The sequence below is a fragment of the Bemisia tabaci genome, chromosome 5 (genome assembly GCF_918797505.1).
Source record: "Bemisia tabaci chromosome 5, PGI_BMITA_v3".
NCBI lineage: Eukaryota > Metazoa > Arthropoda > Insecta > Hemiptera > Aleyrodidae > Bemisia > Bemisia tabaci.
Window position 1 is genome coordinate 9983432 of NC_092797.1, and position 18809 is coordinate 10002240.

Consider the following 18809-nt stretch of genomic DNA (forward strand, 5'->3'; position numbering starts at 1 on the left):
CGAATGCTCATGCGGCGTTTGTACTTGGCACGGCAGCATACTGTGGTGCTGAGGAAGAACGTCGCATGGATATTCAGACGCTGTCATAACTCCTCCTGTAAAAATCAGATTCACTGGGAAAATTTTGAATATTTTCCCGCAAATTTGTCGGACAATTTGTCCGCAATTTCATCTAAAATATCTTGGAATTCAAAGAGAAAATATGCATAACTTTCTTTAAAAATAAATATTTCGTCGGAGGAAATGCGGCAACATTCGAATGTTTGTACGTCGTTTTTCCCGAGCTCTGCAGCATAAACGGTGACATTTTCAGATTGAACGGTTGCAGCGTGTCGGATCAAAAGGCACAAGTCCTTTTTTACGAGCCTTAGATAATAGCACCAATGTAGATTGTACTTTTCACTAAGGGTTTTCGGTCAAGATTTGGAAATTTTATCATCAAAGTGAAAAATAATGGAAATAATTCTCCTGACTTTGTACCAAGTAAGAAATCAACTGATTATGAAACCGAAAACTCTTACCTAACCCCCATCCGCTATACCTAAACCTCCGATGGCTCGAATTTTACGTTCAGCCCCCTCCCCCCTCCTAAACATCCAAAGATAGTTCAGGGGACCTAGAAGACCATGAAATTCGAATTACTTGGAGTCAATAATCTAGAATACCACGGTTATTCGGAGAGTCTATGTCAATTTTGCGACCAAAGAGCAAAAGGGCACGCAGGTCTCCACCCTCTTATTTCGCCCTCAATTTCCGCAATAGGCCATACAACATACTCCGTTGAGCAATAGTTATCTCCACGTCTGCTTCTAAATTTCTCGCAGGAATAATTACAGTTCTCAGACACATTTTAGCCCAAACATTTTAAGCCCGAGTTAGGATGGTTTGGAGCTCACAGATTTGAAAAAAATAAAAAAGAGTAAGGCTCAAAACTTTCGTCATTTTACTTCCGAAAAGCTCCTTCTTTGCCGCTGATTGATTTAAAAGTTGGCGATGTCAACGATTTGGCCAGTGTAGTAGATGACGTCACAGATGAGATCGATATAATTCATCATGTAATCAATGAACTCATAAGTGACACGGGTGTTGTCTCATCGATGAGATCACCGATAGGATCATTCACTTCATTTAGCATAGAGTTGTATATTATGTATTACGTATCATAAGCGATCAGAGTAACGGAGCATCGTTGTCCAACCGTCTTTTCCATAGATATAGTTTATCCATCAGTTGAACGAACCGTTGCGTTTTTGGACTAGTTAGATCGAATTTTTGGCCGTGGATTAGGTTCAGTATTTGACATATTGCCAATCTTTGTTTGGATGGTCAAAATTATCAGGACCTTAACATCGATCACTAATACCTTTGTAAAAACAGGATATGTTTAAGGTGCAAGTTACTGACACATAATACATAAATTCATTTGAAGAAACAAGAGGAGAGTTTTGAAATATTTTCACCATGAAGCATTAATCAGACTTGTTTCCAAGAATAAATACAACTTAAAGTACCTCATTCTCGAAATAGATAAAACAAAACACGGGTAATCCTAGCCTCAATTATTTACTTGATGAGTTCTCCTTAAGTGCACTTTAGTTATTCTGGTTGAACCCGCAAAACAGATTAGATTATAAGAAGCCACTTCTGTGACTGTCATACTATACTTACTTTACACTTGTACAACTAATGCTGATAGGAATCAAATGCACTGGACCTGGCCGACTGAAAAATATGAAATTTATGTATATAGGTATACTCTCACCCGCGCTTTCCTTAACTCTTGCTAATATCAGGGCATTTTCTAATACTAGTTGACCTCTAGCAGTAAGAAAGTAGCCGAAACAAAGCTCCATGGGAAAATAACATAAAAGATTTAAGTAATCATTTTCCTAAGACTTGTTTTTTTAAGCCACAAATATAATCAAAATAGCTTCTTGCTCTGATGTTCGCTCAGTCTTCAACGATATTCTTCAACATTCTTTCGGCAGCAGTATTAATAATAATCACGACCGGATAATAGTTTATTAGAACAAGTCTATCCAAGACAGCAAATAGAAACAATAAGGTGGGAAATACCCTCTCAATACTGATATTCGGAATTCACACAAGCAGATATTTTTCAGATCGCGATTTTGCCAGTTTGAATAATGAAATATCACTCATTACATAATTTACAGTGGAACTTCAAGAAAGACGTATGATGCCAGAAAAAAGGTACTTAAGGCACGGCAACAAGGCCAATATCTATCAAAAATTTCAGAGAATCGTTGATCTGTCGGATCAAATCTCATGAAGCCTATAAACGTGTATTTTTCGGATAGGTAACTATTCGCGCTCTCCGGTGTGTTTGTTGCTGATACGGCGAAATTGAAGGCGTTAGTTTTATCAAAGATTGCGGAGCGATACCGATGTATATTTTTCTGATATAAAAATATTCGCACTTCCCGGTATGTTTGTTGCCTATTCAGCTAAAATGAAGGCGAACTTCAGTTGAACGATGCACATACCGTCTAGTCATAAACATCGTCCATTGGGTCAGTCAAAAGTATTAGAGCGATACAAATGTATATATTTTTCGGATAGATAACTATTCGCGCTCTCCAGTGTTTGTTGCCTATACGACGAAATTGAAGGCGGACCTCGAGTGGACAACATCTGCCGATAGATTTACGCGATGTCTATTGATTTTATCAAACTTTTTTGAAAAAGACTCTTATCGTTGCTCTTCATTTTAGCGCATTTTGTGATGGCGCCTGGTGCGATCAGTGGCGAGGAAGTTGGCAACGACGATATTTTCCCTCCTTAAAATGCATGTAAAACAATCGATTATTGATGAGGCAAACTGTCTAAAATCCACATTTTTAATGGATTTAAATGGAGGAAAATCAGGATTGCCAACTTGCTGGAATCACCACTGGTGTGGTCGCTCCTCATATGCAACTTTTAATTAAACCTTACATCTATACATATTAGTTGCGCACTAGTAGAAGTGCACGGAAATTAAGATTAGAAACCAAAGCAGATCAGTGAGTGCAAGCATAAACGCTCTTCCTTATCGAATTCCTTAGGAGGTGCGAGTGAAACCAATTTCCAATCAACGCGGACGAGATCGAATTATGTTTCTGGTCCATTTGATTTCTGAAGCTGCGAGCCAAATTCTAGTTCTCGATTTCCTCGTGTCTCACTTCTACGGCACATCAGAAAACGGACTGAAATTCACGAACATCTAGGAATGATCTTTTTAAGCGAGAAATTCTCTGTTGCAGACCCAGACAGTCGTGCTATGGAAAAACGCCGTATGAACTTTCAGGCGTTGTCAAATTTCCTTAAATAAGATGCGAATTTCCAGGAAAACTTGAAGATATTTTTCTTCCATTTTTTTACAGAATTTCATTCGCAATTTAATCTACATTATCTGAAAAAAGGAAAAATATTAATAACGCTCCTTAAAGATTAACATTTTATCGGAGGAAATTTAATTTGGCAACTCTCGAATGTTCATACGGCATTTTTCCTTCGCACGGCAGCAGAGGAGTTTAATGGTATTTTTTGGTATCGTTTTACCTAACAAAAAACACTTAGGGAATCTAATTCGAACCCGGCGCGCTTAGTGATTCTCTTGCGAACTGGAAACGAGCTGATATCCAATACCCACGAAAGTTAAGAAAGTAAACTTAAATGACATTATAAGGGTCTTAAAATCTTTCGAAACGCGTGGGCAAATGACTCACAGGTTTTCGTCGGACTAAAAATTCTTCCAAGGAAAAACAAAATTAAATTAGATTAAAAGTACCATCGACATGCCGATAGTCCATCAAATATGAAAGTATCAAATGTTTATCGATCTGTGATTCTAGAAACAAGCAACGCACATGTAATTTGAACAAGCCTTCGGGTCAAAATCGTCTCTCTGCGGCATGCAGGTGACATTTGCTGACATTTAATAACATTGAATAATAAACATTATCATAAAATTAGAAGTCTTTCTCTTGCCGCTACCTACGCGGCCAAACCCCCGACAGGGTAATAGATAGCATAATGAAACTGAATCACAACTCAAAAATTTGAAGGCAACGGTCTGCGGCGCGGCGGGCGGGCAGAGAGCGCAAAACGCGCATTAGCGCCTACAAACCTAACAGGGATACTTCACGCATTGCGCAATGCGTGAAGTATCCCTGTTAGGTTTGTAGGCGCCAGTGCGTCGCCGCTCCGCTTTGTGTTAGGCTCTAATATTTAATCTTGCGGAGTCAGCGTTTTTCAACTCATGATTTTGAAATGTTTGCAATACCTGCCGATAGCCAGAAAATCACGAAAATCGGCCTCATAGATCCTCTCAACACATCAGGTGGGAAATAAGAATTTAAAGTCAGAGGGATTTTTGTAATAATAATGGCGACGTTACGGCCATCTTTTTCTAATGCTCCTTTAAACTTCAACCCTCTTTGCTGAATCCAAGAAACGCCAACACGCAAGCTGCATTATTCAACATAGGTACACGCCCTCAGTAAACTTTTCATCAAATTACTTAAGATCCCGTTGAAACCGATCTGAGTTCATGTAACGACGCTTTAGCTACAGTAGTCATTTCGGGGAAAAAACGTATGAAATAATTTAAAATAATTAAAATCTCAAACATTGACAAGCTAAATTTGCATGAACTAATATTACTCTAAGTTAATCATGTATGGTCTTAAATTGTGTTTTTTTTTTGCCAAGTCCTGACGATGGCCAAGGCCGGAAAGCAATCGTCGAATAAATACTTCATTTTCATGTTAATGTGAGTTAACGCAACTTCATTTTAACCCATAGCACTGGCTACCTAACGAAATAAAGCAAAAATAAAATAATTAGTGGACAATATTATTTTTTAATTATAGTTCAGCTGTTCCCGAAAGTATAAACAAATTCAAATCAGGAATTAATTTTGGAGGAGGGTCATAAAAAACCACTGAAAATCTCCCCAGTCTAACGCTGAAGTACTTCTCTTCTTTATTTTATGATTAAAGGATGGAGCTCTCCAGGAGCTCGCAAATAAAAAAAGTAAGGGAGATGGAGGAAAAATTCCCTGAAAGCCATAAAACGTGCTTGAGACCAAATTACTTCCGACGCTTGGTGCGCATGTCACGGGTAACAAAGGGGTTGATGGTTAGGGGTGAGGGGATGATTTTAGTTTGATCCACCCTCGTGCATTTGCGCACATAACTTTCAAGATTGGAATTAACTACGCAGTTACGAACGTTTTTAACATACGAGTAGCAGTCTGCGATTGTAGAATGAGACTCAGATTTTCTGACTTTCAAGAGATTCTAGACCGGGAGCACAGTAGTTTAAAAGCATAGGTAACAGAGGGAATGTTTACACTCCCCCCCCCCCCCCCCTCATAAGTGCAGTTTTTAAATAAATTGAGAGATCAATGATTTTAAGTAAAACTAGTCCTAGTGCATATTCTGTGAAAAATTCGCTCCCAAATTCCAATATTTAAGCACCAAAAAGTGAGTTTGAACTTTCTTCCCGCCGGATTAATTTAATTTCGAAACTTCAAACACGTATTTCTCGAATTTTCTTATGCGCCTTGTCCTTCAAGCCCCTCAATTTAAATCCTGATTTTTCTCCTCTTTTTTTTTCATACTAGACATAAGTATGATATACCTAGATGATTCCTCGGTAGTTTTCAACACTGGCGATGAGTTAGGAGAAGAAAACCCATAAAATTTCATCACGTCAAAATGTTTCAGGGAATTAAAATTTTTCCAGAAGATGAATTTGTCTCAGAGGAATTCGACTTTTAAATTTTTCGTTTTCCATGCAAAAGAACGTAACTACATTTCAAAGTTGCGAAATTTCCTCTCATTAGGTAATTGAATTTCTAGTAGGAAGATGTTGGAAATTCCTGACCGAAAATTTAACTGATTTTGTTTCTAATTCCGGGGAAAATTCAGCAGAATTTTGGAAATAAACTGCACAGACATATTCCGGGGAAAAATTTAATTATTTAAGCCAATTTCACTACTTTGGAGTTGAGTTACGCTTAGTCTTCGCCTGGGAAATAATTAATTTATGTATCCTTTTTAATCAGAATAAACAAACAAAGCTCTTCCAGTTTTTGCGAAAGAATAAGAAAAAACTTTACAATATGGACACCTCTTTGTTTCGAAAAAAATTGGTTCCTTCCTGCCAAGACTCCGTCCGCCTGATTCCATCAAACATAATCGATGTCCTATATAGCACAGATTGCTATAAATTACAATATTTTAGGATCAAATTATTGTTATTGCATCGGAGTGTTATGTAGGTTGCCTCCCCTCTGATTGAAGGGGCACCTCTCATTTTATTCCAATAAAATTGGAATAAGTTGCAATTTTATAAGCATGGAACCTGCCTACCTTCGTCATGCAGAACTCATTGTAGTGATCGTTTGGAATCTGCATTTACTGACCAAATGATGGCAAAATATTGAAATTTTAAGGCGAGAAAATTGAAATTTTTCCCAATAAATTTCAATTTCATTTCAAATTTTGCATTGTGCTACATGGTCGTTCTCTCTTTCGATCAGAAATGAGCAAGCATACCTCCTGCAGTTTATTACATTTAAATATTTTAAGTAAAAACATTTCTATGAACTGATCGCAGTTTCACACACGCGTCTTTTAGACAGCGGTGGTGATTTTGCTTTGTGCGATAATTCAGTGCGATTGAGGTTCTCATTACAGTGGGGGAAAGCTCAGTCAAGCACGAGATTCCCCTACACTTAACACTATGAATTCATCGCTCAGGGCAAAATCACCATACTCTGTTTAAAAAGTTTTCCTTGTGAAATTTTTACAAAAAAATGACTCAATAAGAATGAAACTCATATTTTTTTTAAAAAAAATTGGTTCCCTACCAAATACATCCATTTACTCTGACCCTATCAAATTTCACAACCGACGCGTCGGCGGTATAGGGGTGCATACGTTAAACGACAAGGGCGCTGAGTGTATCGCTTGGGGCAAAATCACCAAACTCTGTTTAAAAATTTTTCCTCGTGAAATTTTTGAAGAAACGACTCATTAAGGATGAAACTCATTGTTCTCCAAAAAATTGGCTCCCCACTAAATAAAATCCATTTCTCCTGACCCTATCAAATTCCACAACCGACGTGTCGATTTACGGGGTGTTTACTTTGACCGAAGAGGACACTTGCGGGGAAATGATCCTTAAAATTAAATTTTCCTCGTGAAAATTAATTTTTCAAAAACATGACTCTGCACCAATGAGACTCATTGTTTTCCAAAAAATTGGTTCCTCATGCACCAAATACAACCCATTCCGCCCGACCCTATCAAATTTCACAATCGACTTGTCGGACTGCGGGGTGTTTACATTGAACGAAGAGGGAAATGATCCTTGACATTAAATTTTCCTCGTGAAAATTCACTTTTCAAAAAAATGAATCTACAACAATGAATCTCATTGTTTTCCAAAAAATTGGTTCCCCATGCACTAAATACAATCCATTCCGCCCGACCCCATCAAATTTCACAACCGACGTGTCGAGTTGCGGGTTGCGTATGCTGAACGAAGAGGACACTTACGGGAAAAAGATCCTTGGGCGGAGTCGAAGAATTATCCAACGGGAAAACTTAACTTCACTTCACCATAATTTCACGTCGCTCATGAGGAGGCGCGTTGTCACTCGCGGCGCGTTGGCGCTTCCTTCGCGGGCGCAGGCGACATTGACTCGGGATCGGAATCGTCGAGTGTAAACAAACGGAGGTAAACAAACGCGAACGCCAACGGGAGCCGGGTCGCCAAGCGGCCTCGAGCATCGAGCGTCGGGTAGCAACTGGCGAGCCGCGAGTTGCGAGTTGCGAGTCCTCGCGCGAGTATCCGCGCTTCTTCGACAGCCGCCACTGAGCGCCGCGCGCCCCGCCGCGCCGCGCCGCGACGCCCGAGCGGCCGAATCGATGGGGTCGGGTCGCCCCCCGGGTTTAGAGGCTCTGGGTTTGACCTGTTGAACGTTCCTGTGGCTTTTAAAATGTGCGAGAGTTTTAATTTACACAAAACAAAAAACAAAAAACAAAAAAAAAAAAAAACGCTTTCCAGCCACAGTGGAAACGAGAGGTAGATTTCGACTAGTTGTTTCTATGAAAACAGTTGCGCCTAATGAGCCTGACAGGTCGGAAAATCGTCTCCTTTGAACTTGAGATTTTCTGGATAAGGGGTGGTTTTAGAGGGTAGGTGAATATAGGTTTGTTTTGATGGCCACGACGAGATGAGTTTTTTGAGGTATCGTCGACTAAGATCGGAAGAGTTCGAAAACTCATCCCCCTTTGAACTTGAGATTTTCTGCATAAGGGGTGGTTTTAGAGGGTAGGTGAATATAGGTTATTTTGATGGCCACGACGAGACGAGTTTTTTGAGGTATCGTCGACTAAGATCGGACGAGTTCGAAAAATCATCCCCCTTTGAACTTGAGATTTTCTGGATAAGGGGTGGTTTTGAGCGAAAATTCCCGAAAATTACGAGGTCGTACCGTCTGCAATAGGTAGATATTTCTTCGAAAACTACCTGAAAAAGATTGGTAGAGTTTACCATTCCTTCACGCTGTATTTCAAACAGCGTCAATTCAGAGTCAATTCTGCTGGGAGACAGGTGAACGTTACTATATACTGGTACAGGTAACCATTCCTCTGACAGAATCGACTTGAAGATTGGTAGAATTTACCATTCCTTCAGGCTGTGTGAAACACAGTGTGAGGAAATGGTAAATTCTACCAATCTTTTTTTTAATTGTACGTATGTGTTTGGAGTTTCATTCGCGTTACCCTTGCGGAGGAAGGTGCAAGCGGCTGGCATTCTCAGTCCGGCAAGCCCCTTCCGTTTCCGTGAAAAAAAAAAAAAAAAAAAAAAAAAAAAAAAAAAAAAAAAAAAAAAAAAAAAAAAATCATAAAAATAAACAAGACAAAATGGAAAACGTAATAGTTTTTAAAAATTTTAAAAAATAGTCTAGAATGAATAAAAGTGAAACAAATTATTTTTTTAAAGATTAAAGTTAACAAATATAAAAAAATTGGAAAATAAAAATACAGTGTGGCCCAGCGCTTATACAGAAAAAAAAGGAGGTGTTTATATATTGATGACTGTTTACCCTCTGGCGTAGGTCGGTACAATCTGGTCAGCAAAATCCGGAATTCGAAGTATGAAAAACGGACCACAACGTCCGATTTTTTGCTTAAATCAACTCATTATATAATTTCAAACACTTTATGTGGAATGACTTTTTTCCATAAACTACACCATTATAAAAATTAAAAAAAAAAAAAAATAAACACATTTATAAATTCTAGAAATTTTTTCAACAATAATTACACCACACATGTAAGCCAAAAGAATCACAGTTCCTCTTATAAATAACATAAATAATAAAAATCTATAAAAATAAGAATTAACAATAAATACAAGAAAAATTCTCGAAAAAATAAGACATAAAAAAAGTCATAAAAAAGTCATTTCCAAAAAAATCGATGATAAAAGTCGCCGTCCTGACCTACATCATCAAAAAAGTCCAAGATGCCTGAAATGCAAACACCTCCTTTTTTTTCTCTATGCCCAGACCTATCGTAACAGGTTTTTTTCTCGGTTATTTTAGGACCGCCAGGGACGAGTGGGGAATTATCCCCAAAGGATCCAAATTTCGTCATCTCACAGCTCCTTCGAAGCATTTAGGAGGTAAATGGGGGTCCTGACTTAGTAAAGTTGAGTTCCCGTCAGAATTTTGAACTATTAAGTCGAAGCGACACCTCATAGGCAATAGAGCGGAGCATTATGCGAGTTAACACCTCCTGACATCGCGCCTTCAATTTTGGAGATACAACGCAGACATCCACCAAGTACGAATAGTTGTATCTCTGCGCCGTCTTTAACGCGCGTACTTTCCCTCGGTCTATTTCTACGTTGTGTTGGTCCGTTTGTCTTCTGTGTAGTGGTCCTCCAAGGGCTACGCGTGAGTAACACAGCCGGAAGTAGGAGAGCCGTATTTGAGCCTCGCTTTTAACTTTTCTCCCAAATCCGCTGCGCGACACCTCATTGGCAGCATACAGCGGAGCATTGCAAGTTTGCCTGCCATCGCGCCTTCAATTTTAGACATACAACGCGGACATCCACCAAGTACGAATAGTCGTATCTCTGCGCCGTCATGAACGCGCGACCTTTTCCTTGCTCTATGTCAAAGTTGGGTTGGTTCCGGGAGTCTTATTTCTTTTATGTGTTAGTAACACAGCTGAGGATAGGAGAGATGTAATCGGGCCTCGTTGTTTCGCTTTTCTCCCGAATCGGAGCAACGCAACATGTATTTTGGAAACTAAATAGATTATTACTATTAATATAATGGGTGTAACTATTTCTTCTATTGTCATAATTTCATTACTTTATTAAAAATATTGATTTTGTAATTCAATGAAATCTAGTTAGGTTTAAAATACCAGTAAAAATATAATTATTTCTAATTTCCAAGATTAGTATTTTATTTTAAATTATTTACTCCGACCTTTACCTTTTATTATTACTGGCAGTATGGAGCGGAACATTGCGAGGTCCCGCCTCGTGCCATCGGGCATTTAAAGCAGATGCAACACTGACATCCATCGAGCTCGAATAGTTGCATCTCCGGGCTGTCGCTGGCATCAATGCGCGTTAAGGTGATTCGATAGATCGCCATATTTTGTGTCAGGACGACACGCGATATATCACATCGATCGGTCCCATTCTTTCAGCCACTCATAATTTTTCTCGAATTAAGATCGCAATTCTGTTGTCAGGAGACCAAAGAATTCACTCTCCGATTTTGACAAACAAATTCAACATAATAAAGGCGTGTTTTCTCAGAGAAAAAATATCGCATTCGAGTGCATAGTTTCGATATCAGTATTGAATGCGATGTTTTTCCTCTGATTTTTGTGTCTGATATCTGTCTTTATTATTAGGTTGAATTTTTTCGTCAAAATCGGTAAGTGAATTCTTTAATCTCCTGATGACAAAATTGCGATCTCAAAATTCGAGAAAAATAACGGGTGGCTGAAAAAATAGAAATAATCGATGCGATATATCGCATGTCGTTCTGACACAAAATATAGCGTCCATCGAATCGCCTTAAGGTGTATTTTACTTTGTATTTTAAAATTTAAGGTTACCTAAGTTTGCTCAAAATAGGCAATTTTAGAAGGAAAAAAAATTTACTCAGAGGCCTCATAAGCGTTCTAAAAGGTACAAGTCTAAAAATTGGTATTTTGGTGAGAGTTTTATCGTGTCAGGGGATTTTTGTTTTCACGATTACGCCAGAATTCTCTGGCCGGATCAGGGAAGTACATTATGGTGAATGTGGAAGGGGGTGAGAAAGCGCCAGTATATTACGAAAAAGGTAAAAATTTCAAAAGAAAAGTTTAATCTTTATAAACATAGAAATAACATAGATAATACTTCAAAAATCAATGGGTTCAAATTCGGGTCAATTTGACCCGACCTGGGACTTGGTGTGTGATGAAAGGCTCGGGCGCCTAGGGGGTTAACGAACGCTTCAATCAACATTTTTGGAGAAAGCACTGCCAGATGAAGTGATGGGGTGGTTTAACCGAGACCCATAATTATGCGTTCCTTATAGTATGCAATGGTTTCATTCACAGTTTTGTCGATACCATATTGATGGTGAAATTACCAAACCTTATTCCTTGTTTCGCGACGTTGAAAATCTCCCGTCAGATTTTTCTCTTCGGCAGAAGGCCAGATTATTGATTATTCTCCATCATTCCTCCAACAATATTCTCTGAAAATATAGGAGAAGAATGTCTAATAGTATTTTCCACAAAAGTAAAAGATTGCGGAAATTTTCAAGCACCGGCAAGGCGCAACCGACACCCGTGATGAGATGCGATTAGGTGACTTACCTCCGACATTTTAAATTTCCCGCTTTTAAGAGAGAGCAGCTTGAAGCAGGTGTATCGATTTGCTGGTCCAAAATTGTTTTACTGTCGTTAATCCATCCAGAGTACAATTTTCATTTGTGAGACCGATGATAGGATTTAAGATAAAATTCATGGACCTATTAAACTGCGATCAGAGTTGATAAAAAAAAACCAAATTGCTCGTGTCCATCTTGTGATTCAAAACATAACAATTAATGTAATGCGTAGTGCTTTCTGGAAAATTAAGAATGAGTAACCTGTAAGCATGGCGGCGCAAATTGCGATGTAAACAAACAGTCCTGAAGATGTTTACAGACGAATTGGCGAGCACGTGTGTTTCCAGTTCGGCAATTTTAAATTAGTTTATTTGTTTTAGTCTTGTGTAATAAAGTTTTCACTAAGATCCTCGAATCCGTCTTGCTGTGTTTTCATATCCTCGACAACATAAACGCTTTCCGCGAAGGCTGTCAATTTCTAGCTAACCTCCTTGAAGACGAGTGAAGATGGTCGTTATCACGAATTTTTCCCCTCCAACGGAAGGTCTAAGGCACGTTGAGGCAAATACTGTGGCCGTCATGAACAACAAAGAACTAGGATCAGGAACATTATATGTATCAGAAAGGTTGGTGCCCAGACAATCATGCTGTACCTACTATTCCGGAGCTACCTTTTTACGTTGCTCTGCGATTAGTCAGAATTTGATGATAATTCACTTTACCGTCTCGCAAAATACAGCATTATTATTCACACAGTATTAACACGTATTGTCGTCTCTGTGTTGCGCAATCAGAATTAAATTATAGCCTCTTATCCATCGGGAATTCACGTCATCCATAATGTAACCGTTACAGCTCTTTACAAGTGGAATGGAGAGTGGCAGTCCAATGGCACACAAGAGAGACTATTTTCCAATTCCTCAGAGGTGTCATCAGCTCAGTCGGCACTTGTTTATGTTTTTTTCGCAAGCTACTATTATGCAGTTGTCCAATGGCGATCGAGGATTGACTACGCTCGCAATCGGGGATTGATTACGATCGCAATTGGGCAGCAGTCAATCCTTAATCGCTATTGGAGATTTCATCGTGGTCGCTTGCAAGCAGAACGTAAAAAAGTGTCAACTTACTTAACAACACTTCTAGCCACCAAGAAAACAAAAAACCCACCATTTTTAAGAGGAAGTTTGACTATCCTGAGACTTATCGGTTAGAATAAACTTTTCCTTCAATTGTTAGCATGAGATTTTCAGTTGAAGTCTGTTTTCTTGTCAGTATGTTATCACAGGCACTGCAAACCCTTGTTATTCAACATAATCAATTCATAAAGGCTACTAACTTCCTCACTCCTGTCTTCTTGGTCTCTGCTATATAGAACTTGAGCTGTCACCGAGTCTAAACTGGACAGTAGCTTAGTTAGTCCTGCTGCATCTCTTTTTATTAGTTTTTTATTGCTCAGTACTTAGATGGTTAGTTATTGCTCAGTACTGAGATGGATAGTTGCAAAATTTGAACCGTGAAGAAAAACTAAGAAATTATTTATTTTGACCAGTTTTCCAAAGGAAGATTAAGTAAAGTTTGACATGAAGTCGGGAACATTGCAGAAGTAAGTACGTATGCCCTTACTTTGGTCATCAAACTTAATTTCTATTAATTTTCTTTTTATTTTTAAATTTCAGCAACTTATCATGGAAAAACGTTGACACAGACTCCGGCTTTTCTTTGGAATACATACACATTGCTCTTCATGCAGTCAGTAGAGACCTCACAGCATATCCTAAAGAATGTCTCTACGTCATGGTCGACAAGAAGTTAGAAGATGATGGTAAGCTTAATTTTTGTGAATCCACACATACTGTATTGACAAAAAAATCAGAGAATGATACTTCCTGAAAGACCGCAACCACCATTGTTTTTTCACCCACCATTCATATTGATTGTGGTCTTCTAGTTATTTTTCTGTCCACCGTATGAGAAAATTGAATGATTTTGTAGTTACTTTTGCAAGATGTTATCTATTGTCTTGGTTTGGAAAGAAATCGACGCAAAAATTACTATCTTTTTTTGATCTCTAGGTCCAGAAAAACTATAAGGGGTCAACATCAGAAAATTTCTCTCAGTTCCTAAACAAACTCATCTCTTAAATTCTCAATGTTTCCTAGGTGAAAATGGTACCTTTACCTGGTAGTCTCCATGATAGCTTATCAAATTCATCCAGAGTATTTCTGACTCATTAAAAACTACTGGCCCCCTCAGTTGAGAATTTTTTGTTTTGTTTTTTCATTTCTCACTTTTTTTTTTTGCACTTTGTATTCACTCCAAGGAGAGTCGTTTCCTGATTGAGTGATCTTGTTTTGATCGTTAATGATTGGAGAATATAATGTCTCATGTAACTGTTTCAAAATTTGTCAATTGATTTATTCACTAGAGGTTCACGGTTATGAATTTATAAATTTCAGAAGAAGCGGCGGAAGATGAAGAGTCTGATGAAGAAGGGGATTCCAATTCTGGCATGACAGAGATGAGGTTTATTCCTGAAAATAAAAATTCCTTGGACAGTATATTCACTGCGATGAACTATTGCCAGTCCCTGCATCCTGATCCAGTTCAGAGCCTTTCAGAGGATGAAGGGGAGGAGGATGAAGATGAAGGTGACTTTTTTACTTTTATCAGTTGATTTCTACGAGGGGTGTGAAATTTCCATGGTAACATGATCATAATATCATGGTTGCTTGCGTAATTAAATAGGTATATAATTGTGGTGAAATTTGCAGGTTTTTCAAAATTGTAGCAATTTGCGAATATAAAGAACAGGAAAAAGGTCTTAGTTCTAAAAATTTTGGGTAACTATCGGTTTTTAAAGTAGCATAGCAGTTTGGAAAATGGGAAGGCTAAGAACTTTCTGCACCCCCGATTTGGATTGTACTCAGCAGAAAAGAATTAAGTTACAACATGAATTACCTCTTTGATCGAAGTCTTAAACGACAACCAGAAGTCAAAACAGAAAAAAAGGTGTTCAAAAGTTTATTCTCTCAAAAAACATATTTTAATAAATATACTTCAAGTCTATGGTTTTAATATTAAAGTTCTTCCTGAATTTTGGATGCTTTTGGTAGAAAATTAAAATGTTTGTTAAGAGGATTTAGTTCAAAAATGTTACAATGTTTCCTTCTGTTAAATTATGCGCAAAAAGTAATAATCTCCCCACCTAATTTATTTCAGTACATAAAATATCATTGAATATTTTACTAAAGCCTCAAGACTCATGCCATTTGAAAAATCGGTGTGTAATTCATCACTACCGAGGGGTATATGGATGCCATGCCAATGCAAGAATTTCTTAATGTAATTAGAATTACATAATTTATTAAATGTAAATTCCAAAATCTTTTTAGTGGAATATGACAATGATGTCTTGACTGAACCAATAAAACTTTCAAGTTTTAAAATGGCGCAGATATTTGAAAAATTAATCATGACAGTTAAATTTTTTTTTTTTAATTACCTTCATGTATTAAAATTAGAGTTTGAGGAATTCATTAGAAAAAAAAAATATTAAAAAGCCCTACTGTTGCAGCAACTTAAATCAAGTAATCCAAAAAACTCACCTATCAAAATGATACATCTTTAATAATCATCCTGAAAACTGCCATGAAGGTTTCAAGACAGTGTAAAATGTGTTTTAATAGGATTTAGTACCGAATAAATAAGTTTTTAGTCTGATAATAAACTCGTAAAATAAATCTGTAGGTTGCTCTGCAGGGTAGACCACTAACACTGCAACTTAAACCCAGAGCTTGCACTAGTTTCTTTGGCATTTATTGGAGGGAAAAAATGCTTACCCTTGCAATAAAGAAGCCTAATTTGATTGAATTGCCACAGTTAAAAATGACATGTTATGTTCTACCTCTTTCTCCAATCAATCAATTAGACCTATCTTAATTTTTCCTCAATTGTTTCAGATGAGATGGGAGATGAGGATGATCGCCACATAGGAGTCGCTGCCAATGGTACGTTATTCAGTACTAATTATTGTATTTGACTTTGGTGATTAATGATTCATCGAAAGTGTCAGTGATAATTACCAAGTAGCATAATTCATCCTCAGTCCATCAAGGTAGATTTACACAGGTATGGACAAGTTGAAAATTTCCCATGAGCCTCAGTACAAGTCACAAGACCTCGTGACGTAGGTTAAGGGGCCCGTTTTTTAGTTAAATTACAATCAAATTAACATTCAAACGTTTGTGCGTTTAAACGCCAAAATTAATATCGCATAACCAAAATTGTGCACAAAATCCCACAAAATTTTGACAAACGATAAACCGAACATAATAAATCAAAATAATCAAAACATCCAAAATGGCTGACGTTAAGGGGGCCGCTGGAGAGCCAATCAGAGGCCAGTTGTTTAGTTCTGTCCATACCTGTGTAAATCTACCTTGTCAGTCCATCAAGACAGCAGAAAGTAGGACTGAGTTATGAGATTGTTTATCTTGTGTCCTGTTTGAAAAGGCAAAAAGCCCTTAACGGTCCTCAAAAAAGAGGAACCTTTGTCCGCTTAAACTTATCATTGATATATTGATATCAGATGATGGAGAAGTTTTGCATCGGCATCTCTGGACAAAATGGCAGTTTGAGTTTTACAGTTTTGAAAGCCAGGGTGTCTAGCGACTGAAAACTGGGAAACATACGGAAATGTTTTTGGATGTCAGGGAAAACGTCAGGGAATCTGAAAGAATTTGGCATGTCAGGGAATTTGATCTTATGAGCAATTTTCAAGTCGGGGGGAACATCAGGGAAATTGAAAAACACAGACATTCCGGAAAATGCTTCGCGAACTTTACCCTCGCAGAGATTTCTACCAAAAATTCTACCAGAATTTCTGCAGATGTCTTTTAAATTTTAAAAATGAGGCAAAAATATCTTGCATAAGTGTAGGCGTTGTTTATTTTCCTCTATTTATTACATTATATTTTTAAAACATGAACAAAATTCTTACTTAATCAAATTCTTATCTAATCAGCCCAAGCATGTTAAAAAAAAAATTAGGCATATTTTTCCTTTTTGTCAGGGAATTATTTTTTCTGTCCGTCAGGGAATTTTGAATTTTTCCCTGGTTTGTCAGGTAATTTTTTAATGAAAATTGCTTGACACCCTGAGAATGAAGTTTTTGTGTCGGAATGTAAACAAATTTATCCAAAATGCTCCAGAATCTAGGAAAGATGTTTTGTTAAAACGACCTGGTCGTACATACTTAAAAAAACCGAACATTGACCGGAAATTTTATCAAAAAGGCCTCTTTCATTTTTTTGTTCAACAGACTGAAAATTTTTTTGTATGATTCATAGGTTGTGCAAATGGACTCAATGGAAGCGATCACACACCAATGGAAACAGATGGTCAATTTGAAGATGCAGAATCTTAGTCACTCAGCAAAGCAGAAATCAGCTGTGGTAAACGTAAAACGTATATTGTCAGTGGAACTCAAAAATCATGTATCTTGTTTGCGGTGTTAACAAGTCCCTGCTCCCGTTTTATTTTTTCCAGGAGAACAATCTGATATCACTCCTTAAAGTTCTTTAGAATTTCCTTTGGAAGAGTAGAAAGATCACGCTAGTTTTCAAGAGTTAAAGTTGGGTAGTTCTCTATCTAAAAAATGAAGTATGACAGGAAGTCTGCAACTTCGCAAATTGAGATACATGCTTTGGGAGTTTCATCAATGATGCGACAGTTTTCATTCAAAATACAAAAGTTGTGATAAAGTAGGTTTCAGAAACCAACAACTGAAAGTCTGTTCTTTAATACGCTTTGAAACTTTTGCATGTGGTCTGATAGTGTTTTGAAAGTCATTTTTTAGTAATTGAGATCTTCCTTGTCAGGTCATTTTCTGAAACTGAACAAAAATTTTTGTTGGTTGTTTACATTTCTTGTCAAAACATTTTTGTTTTCATGGCCTCATTTTTTCTATTTATTATTTCAATGTTAAATACTGAACTTTATCATTGAAGTAATGACATAACATTCTATGAGGAGTGTGGATTGTTCAGGAAATGAATTATTTTTTAGTTGCGTTGTATGTAATCTTTAAATATCACTACAGTGAGAACTTCAGGAGCATTTTCATTACTTGAGTGTTTTGTCAAAAACACAATTTAAATTTTAAATTTCAAAGCAGCCTGTATCACTCTTATTTTAATCACGTTTAAAAGTATGCGATAAAACCCCTTCCATAATGAAAACAATTGTAATCTTTTCTCACGAATTTTACAAGCACTCACTCTTCACATTAATTGTTTCATTTTTTCTATGACAAAATAAAAAAAAAATTAAATGAAAATTCAGTATTTGGGATTTATTTTTTTTTCAACTTAGCCCTTTCTAACATAACTACCCCTAATACGATATAGACATCTTATTTTGCATCAGTTTAACCTGACTTTTCTTTTAGATTACATACCTTGAAAATAATTAATGTACCTCTTTTTACCGAGTTCCATCAATTATTCATGGTTGCACCGCCTGAAAGGTATAGTGAAGTTAATGTTTTTGGTGTTCAAACTTTTATCAAAAGTTGGGCGTGTGAGTTCATCAAACTCTGAACACTGTCAGTGGAATTTCAATGGTTATTTCCCAATCGACGTAAGTACTTTTTTCACAAGTTACAGAAGTGTCGGGAGAGGAGAATTATCCTACGGACTCTGTGATGATAGACCCCTCAACAAGAGATGTATTAAAGCATTCTGGTATGAGTTTCCTCTTCAAAATTTCTTTCAAAAAACAGTTTATGCGAAGAAAATGATTACAATAATTCACAACCAAGACGTTAACGTTTTTATCAAACACAGGTAGAGGGTTAAGAAAATAAGTTCTGAGA

General features: G+C 37.3%; 2 protein-coding genes across 4 annotated transcripts in view; one reads left to right on the top strand and one right to left on the bottom strand.

The window, feature by feature from the left end:
• LOC109034521 (transmembrane protein 198) overlaps positions 1–7861 on the bottom strand; it is a 60616-nt gene extending 52755 nt beyond the window's left edge. Inside the window, exon 1 of the mRNA XM_019047722.2 lies at positions 7575–7861. The gene's annotated coding sequence lies outside the window, so the exon portion shown is untranslated. The remainder of the gene's footprint in view (positions 1–7574) is intronic.
• The window catches only part of icln (chloride nucleotide-sensitive channel icln), a 39062-nt gene extending 20783 nt beyond the window's left edge, over positions 1–18279 (top strand). The window contains exons 1-5 of one of the 3 annotated variants that reach the window (XR_011899852.1): positions 12213–12561; positions 13612–13757; positions 14392–14583; positions 15895–16049; positions 16391–17333. Coding sequence is in view for 2 of the 3 variants with exons in the window: in XM_019047721.2 (XP_018903266.2) it covers positions 12443–12561; positions 13612–13757; positions 14392–14583; positions 15895–15942; positions 17284–17360 (582 nt within the window). In the remaining variant the exon portion in view is untranslated. Of the gene's footprint in view, positions 1–12212; positions 12562–13611; positions 13758–14391; positions 14584–15894; positions 16050–16390 lie in introns of those variants that run through there. The other 2 variants (XM_019047721.2, XM_072300263.1) reach the window with 2 other exon arrangements.
• The last annotated feature ends 530 nt before the right edge of the window (positions 18280–18809 follow it).